The 13,709-nt window shown below is 46.2% G+C and overlaps 2 protein-coding genes across 15 annotated transcripts in view; both read left to right on the plus strand.

Moving 5' to 3' along the window:
- The window catches only part of LOC141133709 (uncharacterized), a 351,664-nt gene that overhangs the window by 90,359 nt on the left and 247,596 nt on the right, over positions 1–13,709 (plus strand). The window lies entirely within an intron of this gene.
- LOC141131166 (asialoglycoprotein receptor 1-like) overlaps positions 10,726–13,709 on the plus strand; it is a 49,203-nt gene continuing 46,219 nt past the window's right edge. The window contains exons 1-2 of the mRNA XM_073618211.1: positions 10,726–11,007; positions 11,091–11,154. Of these exons, the coding sequence (XP_073474312.1) occupies positions 10,726–11,007; positions 11,091–11,154 (346 nt within the window). The remainder of the gene's footprint in view (positions 11,008–11,090; positions 11,155–13,709) is intronic.

Consider the following 13,709-nt stretch of genomic DNA (forward strand, 5'->3'; position numbering starts at 1 on the left):
CCCCACTGGCCTGCTTGGTCACTGGCTTGGTACACAGTAGTGCTCCACAAGTGTCACCTCCACTGGCTGGGTCCCTGGCTTGGCAACTGCTGGTTTTCCCAATTCTTCACTGTCCTCAGCTGGTGAGAATACTGTTCAGGTACTTGCTTCACCTTCTCACAGTGGTCTCCAGTAGCAAAGTGGATGGTCCCTTAATGGCAACGGCTTCCCCCTCTACCTCCGACCACAGCTGGTTCTCTTAGGCCAGCAGAACTGTTGCTTCTAGTTGGACTGCAAGTCGCAGGCTAAATCCTACGCTGCTCTCTTGCTTCTTGATAAGCCCTCTGAAAGCCTAGCAGCCAGATGTTCCCAGGATAGGCCCAAGGCTTATGGCCTAGCAACCCAGGGCATTACAACACACGTCCACCCAGACAGCTGTCCAGGTGGCACAGAACCCCGATCACCTGACTTCACCCAAATAAATAGGCTCTCCCAGCAGGCCAAGGGACCCAAGAAAACCCCTTCCCATTGGCTGAGACACCCTATTCATTCCTAATTTTTATTTTTTTTTTGAAAGCCCATGGCGTGCAAACACACCCAAAATCTTCACCTGGTGCCAAAAAAATGTGCACACACATAAAGAGTGAAACACAAAAAAGTGCAACGGGTACACAAGTTCTCTAAAATCAGAGGACCATGCCCTGAATCCCCCGGGGTGTTAGGCTCCAGACGGGGACAAGGGTACTTATACTTGGTCCATCTGGCCAAAACCAGACGGCCCCCTGTTCTCTGGAGGGCCTGCCGAAACAGACCCACCCAAGTACTAGGTGAGGCTCCCCTGAAGGGAGACCCCATGAGAGAGGGTGAACTAAGCCAAAAGGCCATGTCCACCCCCTCCCAAGACTTTCAGGGCAGGCCCAAGGACCTGCAACCCTACTCATCACACAGTGCAACAAACCGTATACAACACAAAAATACAAAACAGTGACAAACACAGGGAATAAATAAAATAAAGTGGGGAAGGAATAAGTGGAGAGGAGAGTGAAAAGGTGGGCATTGTGTAAAACAATGACCAGGCCCTCCGGTCAGGAATAAAAAATTCCCCTGGTCCTAGCCAAAAGGCCCAGCCCAAGGGGCAGGTGTTAAAAAAAGCGTGTCATATGATGCAGTGACCACGGTGCCTCAAATCAAAGTAACCCTCACTCACAGTGATTTTTTGGCAACCCTATTCATTCCTAATCTGTACTTGCAATGCCCTTGTCTTATCTAATGCCACCGGATACCCGGCCATCTAGTGACAGAGGAGAGAAGTGCAGAAATTCCAGAATTAGGGTGAAATCAGTTCACCTCCTATAAATCGGCCAAGGCAACTATCACTTGGCAGATAAATTTAATAGCCACCCTGCCTAAACATCAGGGTGCTACACATAATTCTGTGGAGGAGGAGGTAGTGGAAGGAGATCCTGCATACATAATTCTGTGGAGGAGGGTAGTGGAAGGAGACCCTGCATGCATAATTCTGTGGAGGAGGAGGTAGTGGAAGGAGACCCTGCATACATAATTCTGTAGAGGAGGAGGTAGTGGAAGGAGATCCTGCATACATAATTCTGTGGAGGAGGGTAGTGGAAGGGGATCCTGCATACATAATTCTGTGAAGGAGGGTAGTGGAAGGAGACCCTGCATACATAATTCTGTGGAGGAGAAGGTAGTGGAAGGAGATCCTGCATACATAATTCTGTAGAGGAGAAGGTAGTGGAAGGAGATCCTGCATACATAATTCTGTAGAGGAGGAGGTAGTGGAAGGAGATCCTACATACATAATTCTGTGGAGGAGGAGGTAGTGGAAGGAGATCCTGCATACATAATTCTGTAGCGGAGGAGTAGTGGAAGGAGATCCTGCATACATAATTCTGTGAAGGAGGGTAGTGGAAGGAGACCCTGCATACATAATTCTGTGGAGGAGGAGGTAGTAGAAGGAGATCCTGCATACATAATTCTGTGGAGGAGGGTAGTGGAAGGAGACCCTGCATGCATAATTCTGTGGAGGAGGAGGTAGTGGAAGGAGACCCTGCATACATAATTCTGTAGAGGAGGAGGTAGTGGAAGGAGATCCTGCATACATAATTCTGTGGAGGAGGAGGTAGTGGAAGGAGATCCTGCATACATAATTCTGTAGCGGAGGAGTAGTGGAAGGAGATCCTGCATACATAATTCTGTGAAGGAGGGTAGTGGAAGGAGACCCTGCATGCATAATTCTGTGGAGGAGGAGGTAGTAGAAGGAGATCCTGCATACATAATTCTGTAGAGGAGGAGGTAGTAGAAGGAGATCCTGCATACATAATTCTGTGGAGGAGGAGGATAGTGGAAGGAGATCCTGCATACATAATTCTGTAGAGGAGGAGGTAGTGGAAGGAGATCCTGCATACATAATTCTGTGGAGGAGGAGGTAGTGGAAGGAGATCCTGCATACATAATTCTGTGGAGGAGGAGGTAGTGGAAGGAGATCCTGCATACATAGTCTGTGGAGGAGGAGGTAGTGGAAGGAGACCCTGCATACATAATTCTGTGGAGGAGGAGGTAGTGGAAGGAGATCCTACATACATAATTCTGTGGAGGAGGAGGTAGTGGAAGGAGATCCTGCATACATAATTCTGTGGTAGAGGAGGTAGTGGAAGGAGATCCTGCATGCATAATTCTGTGGAGGAGGAGTTAGTAGAAGGAGATCCTGCATACATAATTCTGTAGAGGAGGAGGTAGTGGAAGGAGATCCTGCATACATAATTCTGTGAAGGAGGGTAGTGGAAGGAGACCCTGCATGCATAATTCTGTGGAGGAGGAGGTAGTAGAAGGAGATCCTGCATGGATAATTCTGTGGAGGAGGAGTAGTGGAAGGAGATCCTGCATACATAATTCTGTGAAGGAGGGTAGTGGAAGGAGACCCTGCAAACATAATTCTGTGGAGGAGGAGGTAGTAGAAGGAGATCCTGCATACATAATTCTGTAGAGGAGGAGGTAGTGGAAGGAGATTCTGCATACATAATTCTGTGAAGGAGGGTAGTGGAAGGAGACCTTGCATACATAATTCTGTGGAGGAGGAGAGTAGTGGAGGGAGATCCTGCATACATAATTCTGTAAAGGAGGAGGTAGTGGAAGGAGATCCTGCATACATAATTCTGTGGAGGAGGAGGTAGTGGAAGGAGATCCTGCATACATAATTCTGTGGAGGAGGAGGTAGTGGAAGGAGATCCTGCATACATAATTCTGTAGAGGAGGAAATAGTGGATGGAGACTCCAAATACATTATTTGTGGAGGAGGCAGTTGGAGGAGACCTCACAGATATAATTAAGTAGAATAAGAGAGTAGTGGGTAATAGGTAGTAGGGTACTGTACTTTGTACATTCATGGATTTCCACCCTTGAACATTTGAGAGTTGATATAATCATGTCATATTTCCATTTACAGTTAGCATACAGAAATTCAATACTATAACTTTCTACGTACCACTGCTGTGCCTCCCAATCATGGAAATATTTGCTCTTGTGAGTCATCAAACATCAAGAAACATTCACCTATATGAACTCTTTTACATTCTCAGATAAAATTATTAAAGAAGAAATTATACAGCTGAAGGCTAATAGTAAGTATTTAATGTTCCCTGATTGTTTTTAATTTGGTTTTGCAATTTGTTCTCATGAATACACAGAAGTAGTCTAATGGAAAGTGCATACATAATTCTGTGGATGAAGAGGTAGAGGAAGGAGACTCCAAATACATTATTTGTGGAGGAGGCAGTGGGAGGAGATCCTGCATACATAATTCTGTGGAGGAGGAGGTAGTGGAAGGAGATCCTGCATAGATAATTCTGTGGAGGAGGTTAGTGAAAGGAGATCCTGCATACATAATTCTGTGGAGGAGGATGTAGTGGAAGGAGATCCTGCATACATAATTCTATGGAGGAGAAGGTAGTGGAAGGAAATCCTGCATACATAATTCTGTGGAGGAGGAGGTAGTGGAAAAAGATCCTGCATACATAATTCTGTGGCGGAGGGGGGCGTGGTTTGGCTGAGCAGGAAGATGGTCGCATAATTTCGGAGCTCCCGCTGCTGTCAGCCACGAATCACTCTGCACAGAGGGAACTTCACCCGAAACTGCAGCCCAACCACAGGAACGGCATCCCGACATTCCTCAGCATCTCGTTCCCACTCCCCCTGCGAACAACAGGGGGGTGTGAGCCAGAACATTCCTGAAATGTTCAGGACACAGAAGGGAAACATGGCGGCGTCCCGCCACAGGCTGCCTCAGAGTACCTCACCGTCACTATTGGGACCCCCACCAGAACCTCACATTACGGGCCCCTCTATGTCGGGAAACGGTGACAATCTCCCTCCACAGCTGCCATCTCAGAGCTGAGGCTGGATATACATGCGCTGGCTGACAGGGTCCATGAGGTAGAAAAGGTCACAGCACAGCAGGACACGGCCCTCTGCAGGACCACCAGGAAAATGGCCTCACACACCCTACAACTAAGGGATCTGCAGAGGCACATGGAGGACCTCGACAACAGAGGCCGCCGCCATAACCTCAGAATCAGGGGTTTAATAAAAAGACAGTGCAGCGCTAAAATAAAAATATAAGAAGCAAGGTAGAACACAATACAATCCACCACAGTGTGTAGGTAAAACAGTCCATGAAATCAGGTCCAAATAGATCTTCAACACGAAAAGGACTGCATGTTTGCAAAAGGTGTTTCCAGGAGCCCACCACCACGGTAACAAATGGCCTCTCACCTGATGTTGTGGACCCTTTAATTACAGAGGGTCAGAAAGCGCCTTAGGTATGTAATCAAATGGTATGCAGCTTAAATGAATCGTCATCAAGGACCCAGTGCAGGACACTCCAACAGGACCCTGTACTCAGATGTGGTGGCAGCATTAGTTGTATTTTTTCAAGCCAAGCACATTTTCTCATCCAAAAATTACACTCTAAAAGCAGGTATAGTACTGGACCATTGGACAAGGGAATTTTGGCGCCGTGATGGAGGAACCACGTGTGCACCCGGATTTGCCTTCCTCGGTTACACGCCCATTTCTCCTGGGGGAGCGGTAGCCGGTTACGTAGAGAAGGATCGGTAAGAGACTAGGGGGGAAGACAAGTGCGACGCGTCCCACGGGCGATTGTTGTGGAACTCTGAGGGGGGGTCGTACTCTCTTGTCTTCCCCCCTAGTCTCTTACCGATCCTTCTCTACGTAACCGGCTACCTCTCACCCAGGAGAAATGGGCGTGTAACCGAGGAAGGCAAATCCGGGTGCACACGTGGTTCCTCCATCACGGCGCCAAGATTCCCTTGTCCAATGGTCCAGTACTATACCTGCTTTTAGAGTGTAATTTTTGGATGAGAAAATGTGCTTGGCTTGAAAAAATACAACTAATGCTGCCACCACATCTGAGTACAGGGTCCTGTTGGAGTGTCCTGCACTGGGTCCTTGATGATGATTCATTTAAGCTGCATACCATTTGATTACATACCTAAGGTGCTTTCTGACCCTCTGTAATTAAAGGGTCCACAACATCAGGTGAGAGGCCATTTGTTACCGTGGTGGTGGGCTCCTGGAAACACCTTTTGCAAACATGCAGTCCTTTTCGTGTTGAAGATCTATTTGGACCTGATTTCATGGACTGTTTTACCTACACACTGTGGTGGATTGTATTGTGTTCTACCTTGCTTCTTATATTTTTATTTTAGCGCTGCACTGTCTTTTTATTGATGTTTATTGAGGGATTTGAATTTTGACCCTAGTGTCCAGCTGCTTCTCTTGTTGTACACCACTTCGCGCTGATTAATTTTTTTATTTGAGAATCAGGGGTTTGCCTGAATCAGTAGGTGCCGCACAACTCTCCTCCTCAGTCACAAGCTTGTTCACTGGGCTGCTTAACAGACAACCTCAATCTGTGATCGAGATGGAAAGCATCCACAGGGCCCTCAGGCCCAAGGGGAGGGAGACAGACCCCCCTATGGATGTCACGTCATTTGCTGCATTGTGGATTACAAATTAAAAGAGGAAATACTGAGACAAGCAAGGGGCAAACAACAACTCATACATGAAGGAGTCACCAACCAGATCTTTCAGGATCTATCTGCTATCATGCTCCAGCACCGCAGGGATCTGAAACCTCTCCTGGACGTTTTACGCTCTAAGGGGATCCAGTATAGATGGAAATTCCCCTTCTGCCTCTCTGCCACGCACCAGGGCCACACTGCACTACTGAAAGTACCTGAAGATCTACGTCCATTTTGTGACACCCTGGGGATCCCTATGGTCGAGGTCCCTGCATGGTGCGCCGGCTTTCGACATACAACTGCAAGAAGGCATGCCCTGCAGGAAGAACCTATGGATGCTCAGGATTCCAGATTCCGCAGGAGAAGATCTCCATCCAGGCCCCAGACATCAAGCTGAACGTCAGGGCATGAACCGCGGATCCAGCCCTCCCGACTCCCCCAGATATTGGAGAACACGGCGGGACTGTTAGAAAACCCCTCAAGCCTACTGCATTAGAAGTTGCCACAGTTGGCAGTTAAAAACTTTCAATTCTTTTTTCAATTATGTAAACTTTTGTGTTCTTGCTGATGGACCTCCAAGGACAGTGCCTGGTAGCATTCACTGGTATCAGTCGATGAGAGGTGTTACTGAACTGCTGCCTATACTAGCTGAAATCCAAGCTGACTTACCATGATTATTGCTACCCTGACTAGATGATCTCAGATTCAGAAAGATGGTGCCCACCTACACATAAAGGCTTCAATTTGAACACCACCTTATGTCCAGCGCCCTATACCAGAAAGGGTTCTCACAGCGCTTTAGGGCTCGCAACTCCCCCTCACCCAGAAGACGCTCTCCCTCCCACCAGAAACCATAAGATGCTGATAAGGACAGCAGTTCCACATAAGTGATCTTTGAAATGCTTAAATATTGAAACGTGGGTAATTTATAATTTAAATGTGAGGCTGGGGGGCTCCACCCCAAACATGTACAGAATGAGTTTCACATTTAAGTTAGTGACAGGGAGCTCAGACTAGTCACACTATAGAGATCTCTCCTGCTTTGGGTGGAGACGGCTTTTGCGCCATCTACAACATAAGAGTTTATGTGTAAAAACACAGGAACTGTGTTTGTTTTATGGGCCAGTTTCTACAGTATATGATAGTGCATGTCGCATGGGTGCTCCACTCGCCCGAACCCCTTCTACCAATACCTGCTGCTAGACACGGGTAGACGCTAGAGCACCTCGCTATGACAGGCTGGTTGTAGATTATACTGGTATCCAAGTTTTATGCTGATGACATCCCCTTTGACAACTTACCTTACAGTTGCAGAATACTGCCATTTCTAAGTTTGGAATGATATGCTAATGTTTTGCATGATGTTATTGAAGATGTTCCTTCTGACTAGGGATGGGGCGAACACCCCCCGGTTCGGTTCGCAGCAGAACATGCAAACAGGCAAAAAATTAGTTTGGGACACAAACATGAATAATCAAAAATGCTAATTTTAAGGGTTAATATGCAAGTTATTGTTATAAAAAGTTTTAAAAATGGCTGTTTTTTTGGGAGCAGTGATTTTAATAATGCTTAAGGTGAAACAATAAAAGTGAAATATTCCTTTAAATTTCGTACCTGGGGGGTGTCTATAGTATGCCTGTAAAGTGGCGCATGTTTCCCATGTTTACCTGAAGACCTGAAGGGTCTGGTATGGATTTTAAAGGGAACCCCGCATCAAAATTTAGAAAAAAAATGGCGTGGGGGTCCCTCTAAAAATCCATACCAGACCCTTATCCGAACATGCAACCTGGCTAATCGGAATCTGGAAGCCCCCTTTAACAAGGGGACCCCCAGATCCCGCCCCCCGTGTGAAATGGGAATGCAAATGTACCCCTACCATTTCACAAAAAAAGTGTCAAAAATGTTAAAAAAGACAAGAGACGGTTTTTGACAATTCCTTTATTAATGCCTTCTTTCCCTGCTTCTTATTCCATCTGCTTCTGGTCTTCATTCGGTTTTCTTCCTCCATCTTGTTCTTCCCCCGCTTCTTCCTCTGCTTCTTCCTCTTGTTCCTCTGATCTTCTACTTCTTCCTTCGGTCTTCTCGTCCGCATCTTCCTCCGGCTTCTTCTTCCCCGCTTCGTTCTCCAGGTAATCTGCTTCCATGGGAGGTTCCCGCAGTGTGACACTTCTGTTCTCCTGACAGTTCTTATATAACTGAGGGCCACCCGGTGACCCCGACCCCCTCTGACGCACGGTAACTTCCCTATGGCTTTCCCCGTGATGTCAGAGGGGGTGGGGTCACCCAATTACGTAACAGGTGACCCCGCCCCCCTCTGACATCACGGGGAAAGCCATAGGGAAGTCCCTGTGCATCAGAGGGGGCGGGGTCATCGGGTAGCCCCGCCCTCAGTTATATAAGAACTGTCAGAAGAACAGACGTGTCACACAGCAGGAACCCCCCATGGATGCAGATCGTCAGAAGAACGAAGTGGGGAAGAAGAAGCCGGAGGAAAATACAGACGAGAAGACTGAAGGAAGAAGCAGAGGATCGGAGGAAGAAGCAGAGGAAGAATCGGGGGAAGAACAAGATGGAGGAAGAAAACCAAATGATGACCAGAAGAAGATGGAAGAAGAAGCGGGGAAAAAAGAAGACATTAATAAAGGAATTGTCAAAAACCGTCTCTTTTTTAACATTTTTGACACTTTTTTGGTGAAATGGTAGGGGTACATTTGTACCCCATTACCATTTCACACAGGGGGGGCCGGGATCTCGGGGTCTCCTTGTTAAAGGTGGCTTCCAGATTCCGATAAGCCCCCCACCCGCATACCCCCACAACCACAGGGCAACGGTGGACATCCTCCCCATGTTGAGGGCATGTGGCCTGATATGGTTCAGGAGGGGGGGCGCTCTCTCGTCCCCCCTCTTTTCCTGCGGCCTGCCAGGTTGCGTGTTCGGATAAGGGTCTGGTATGGATTTTTAGGGGTACCCCCACGCCATTTTTAAAAAATTTTGGCGCGGGGTTCCCTTTAATATCCATACCAGATGTGAAGGGCCTGGTATGGAATTTGGGGGGACCCCCACGCATTTTTTTTTTTTATTTTGGATATGTCTCTGTGTTTTGGCTGCAAACTTTCGCCACACACTTAGGAAGGTCACACATAAATCCATTCTCTCTGCTTTTATATATTACCTTTGCATCTCAGCAATATACCATGCCCAAATGATATACCTCCACCCATAGGTGCCAACACCTGACAGCGGTGGGTCACCCCACACTCTTGTAGACTCTTCTTTGCCAGGTCATTTTCAACCCCCACACAGTAGGGCAATACAGTGTTGGCTTACAATTGAGTGGGCCCACACTGGTGGCTCACTGTATTTTCTCAGCCCGTCTCATCATCAAGAAGGCTAGATAGTCTCCCCCCCACCCTGTACAGCCTAGCTAGTAGGTTTACGATCTGGTGGACCCCTTCAACCCTTTTTTTTTTTTTTACCACCCCCCCTCATTGGCGGACCCAGCAGCCCCTAACTTGACATGCCCGGATAAGACTACACCCTCTTTACAAGTTAAATTGTGCTTGCTCAACATGCGTGGGCTTAACACCCTGGAAAAAAGATCTCAATTGCTCTACACGTTGCAGAAAACCAAGGCGCACAAAGCCTTTGTACAAGAAACACACTTTCGATCGGATAATATCCCCAAACTGCACAATACCCATTTTCCGTCAGTTTACCACGCCTCCAATGATGACTCAAAAACAAAGGGAGTTTCAATACTCATATCAAAACATTGTCCCATACGCGTAATGGACGTCCAAAGAGATGGTAAAGGTATATTCATTTTCCTCAAAGGGACTTTACACAACAAATCCATCACACTTGCAAGCCTTTATGCGCCAAACAAACATCAAGTACCATTGTTCCGTTCGACTTTACAAAGCTCACATCATTCTACTCAGGCATCTTATTTTTAGGAGGCGACTTCAACGTTGCTCTCACTCCAGCTCAAGATTCCTCTACAGGAGCACCCTCCATGACCTATAGAGCCCTACGAGCATTAAAAAACCCAACATAAAGAATTAACCTTACACGATGCATGGCGCACGCTTCACCCTACCGAACAGGACTTTTCATTCTATTCATCACCACACGACAAGTACTCCAGAATTGATTACTTTTTCCTATCTCAAAATGATCTAACACTCCTATCCAAAGCATCCATAGACCCTATGGTGCTTTCAGATCATAACCCCATCTCCATGACATTGACCTTCCAGACGACACACACAAAACCCACAATATGGCGCCTTGACAATTCCTTACTGACCGACATCGAAACGACTGAACACATTTCACACTAATTTAAAGAAAATGACACGGTAGACTCCACGCACGCTAATATTTGGGCTGCACACAAATGCGTAATCCGAGGAGAACTAATCTCCTTAGCTGCCAAACAAAATAAACTAAGAAAAGCTTGTATATCTGAATTATTCACACGAATTCAAGCTCTGGAACATGCTCACAAAAGGTCACTAGCCACCAAAACCCTTGTGGACATCATACAGGCTAGAAAAGAGCTTTTGGAGGAGCTAGGCAAAACATTGAACATTAAACACAGAAACTGTTCTATGAGTTTGGAAACAAAATATGGGAACTGTTAGCCAGAGCCCTACAGCATAAAAAGGCAACGTCTACCATACACATGATTGAAGATCCCTTAGGTTACGCTCACGTTACCACAGAAGACATTGCAGAACAGTTTGTCCAGTACTTCTCTAAACTCTACAACCTGCCTCCCCCCCACACAATGGGACACACCAACGACCGGACTGAGTTAATTAATACCTTTCTAAAACAATATTCACCATTACCCATTACAGCAGAAGACTCTGCGGACTTAGATCACCCTATTACAGCAGATGAAACCCTAAATGCTCTAAAACAAGTTAAAACGGGTAAAAGCCCCAGACCGGACGCCCTAACAGTGAGTTACTATAAGACCTTTTCTGACATACTCACCCCCCCACTTCACCAAGGCATTTAACTCTTTATCTTCCTCTCCCCAAGGTAACAAAGACATTCTTGAAGCCACATCACACTCATTCCCAAACCAGGCAAAGACGTCATGATAGTATCTAACTACCGACCCATTTACCTCTTGAATATGGACGTGACACTTTATGCTAAAATTCTTGCCAACCGCATACTACCCCTACTCCCCAAACTGATCTCACTAGATCAGGTAGGTTTTATCCCTGGATGAGAAGCCAGGATAACACCATAAAAGCTATTAACATTCACCATTGGCTCACTACTACCTCCACGGGGCTTCTTCCTTTCCCTCGACGCAGAGAAGGCGTTCAACAGAGTGGCATGGGACTACATGTCGGCTTCATTACTGGCTATGGGATTTCCTGCTCACTTTCTTCACTTGATAATGGCACTATACTCTACCCCCACTGCCAGGATGAGAGTCAACGGCCGCCTGTCGAACGCCTTCTCCGTCTCGAACGGCACATGTCAGGGATGCCCCCCCCCCTTATTTTTGTGCTCACTCTAGAACCCATGCTAAGCAAATTAAGAGCTAACCCTGATATTAAAGGCATTGACATCCTAAACAAAAATCATGAGCTATGAGTAAGCACTTAGCATAAGTGCGAAACGCGTTAGTTGATTGCTTGTACTTTTTTTGCCACGGTATCCTGTATACTGTATGATCCTTATTTTACAATAAAGACCTTTGGATAATATTTTCCCGGTGTGCGGCTGTCTGGACTTTCTCATATACCTCAGTAATTGTTTACAGCTTATCAAAACTATCCAACAGGCTCTCCACAAATGGACGTCGGGGCACTTTTCATGGTTTGGCCGTCTAGCTATAATAAAAATGAATATCTTGCCCAAAATCTTATATTTCTTTCAGACAGTCCCAATCAAAATCCCCTTATCTTTCATTACAAATTATAAGCTACTCTGCAGAAACTTCATTTGGGCATCTAAATCTCCGAGACTTAGCTGGGATAAAATGACCCTACCCAAGTTGAAAGGAGGGCTAGGACTCCCTGATATACAGACATATCAATGGTCGTGTCACCTCACCAGAATAATCGATTGGCATATACATAGGCCTACTAAAGATTGGATTACACTTGAGGAATCCTTTACGCAAGTACCACTTTCCCACTTACCCTGGATTGACTTCAAATCAATCCCCAAGGCAAACCTTACATACCCTCTTACAGGTCCCACATTTTTTACTTTCAAAATGGCGAGTAATACATTGGAGCTGATCCCCTCACCTGGTCCATTGACCCCTCTAGATGAAAACCCTGACTTCCTTCCTGGCTTGTTGGAGGGTAAAGTGTCTCCCCCATACTCCGAATCGCCACTTAGAGCACAACAATTGTTCCAAAACGATGATATCATCACATATGCCACCCTATTCTCTCGAGTCCCGGAAAGAAACATTCCCTTCTCCAAATTTTTACAAATTAGACACTTCTTGAACAACACCAAACCTCTTAAACAATAGTTTAGAGACTATACCCCTTTTGAAGCACTCTGTGCTAGCGCGGAACCACAGAGACATCTAATCTCGACAGGAAAATGCCCTCCTGTTTGACAGAAATGATCCTAAATCTAACCCGATTAGCCAAAAATGGGAAAGGGAACTTACACTAGACCTAGCCAAAGACGAATGGGAATGCATTTATGACCATATTCATAAGGGATCCATTAACATCTCGGCCCAAGAAAATGGCTATAAAATCTATTCACGTTGGTATCACACACCTGACCAAGTTCACACATACCACCCTAGTGTCTCCCTGCTCTGCTGGAGATGCAACTCAACCTTGGGCACACTACTCAACATTTGGTGGGATTGCCCACACCTACAACCATTCTGGAAGAAGGTCCACGATACAATTATCCAAATCACTACTTATGCCTCAGACTTCTCGCCGGCCCAATACATGCTTCATCACACATCTATACCATACCCAACGTATAAGAAATCCCTCACACTCCACCTCATTAATGCCGCAAAACAATGTACACCTGTTCTGTGGAGAAGTACCACCCCTCCCAAAATTACTGACTGGCTGCAACGTGTGAAATGAATAGCAGACATGGAAAACCTAATTCATCAAACTAGAGAGAATCCGACGAAATATCGGAAAACATGGGCCTGCTGGATACACTTCCGAGATTCCTCGGACTTTCAGGAGCTACAACACAACGCATAACTTAATCAAGTAGTGGAAACAAACAGTTATTCCATACTTAAGTTTACATTCTCCACTGAGACTGAATCTCCGCCCCCCGCACCTACCCTTTTTTCTACTTCCCTCATTCCACGTGCTACCCCCCATGCATTATAACAAAACTACCTACTCCTACTATTATACCAACAACCTTTATAGGCAGGACCAAATTTAAGGTGTTATGTAAAAACTACTCTATATGACGGCCCTATATTTGAAGGCATACTACAGAAAACCCTCATACCTGAGCTGAGGGCCAGTAAAAGCCCATGAGTAAACCATTACTATAAATTTGAGTCATAACAACTACAACCGCCCCCACCCCCTTATCACAGCAAGATCCTGTTTGGGGTGGTAGGGATATGGGAAGGCCTGCTTTGGTTTACCTGACACTCATGTGCAAGCCCTCCGAGGACTACCC

Source organism: Aquarana catesbeiana, linkage group LG03, assembly GCF_042186555.1.
Source record: "Aquarana catesbeiana isolate 2022-GZ linkage group LG03, ASM4218655v1, whole genome shotgun sequence".
Classification (NCBI taxonomy): domain Eukaryota; kingdom Metazoa; phylum Chordata; class Amphibia; order Anura; family Ranidae; genus Aquarana; species Aquarana catesbeiana.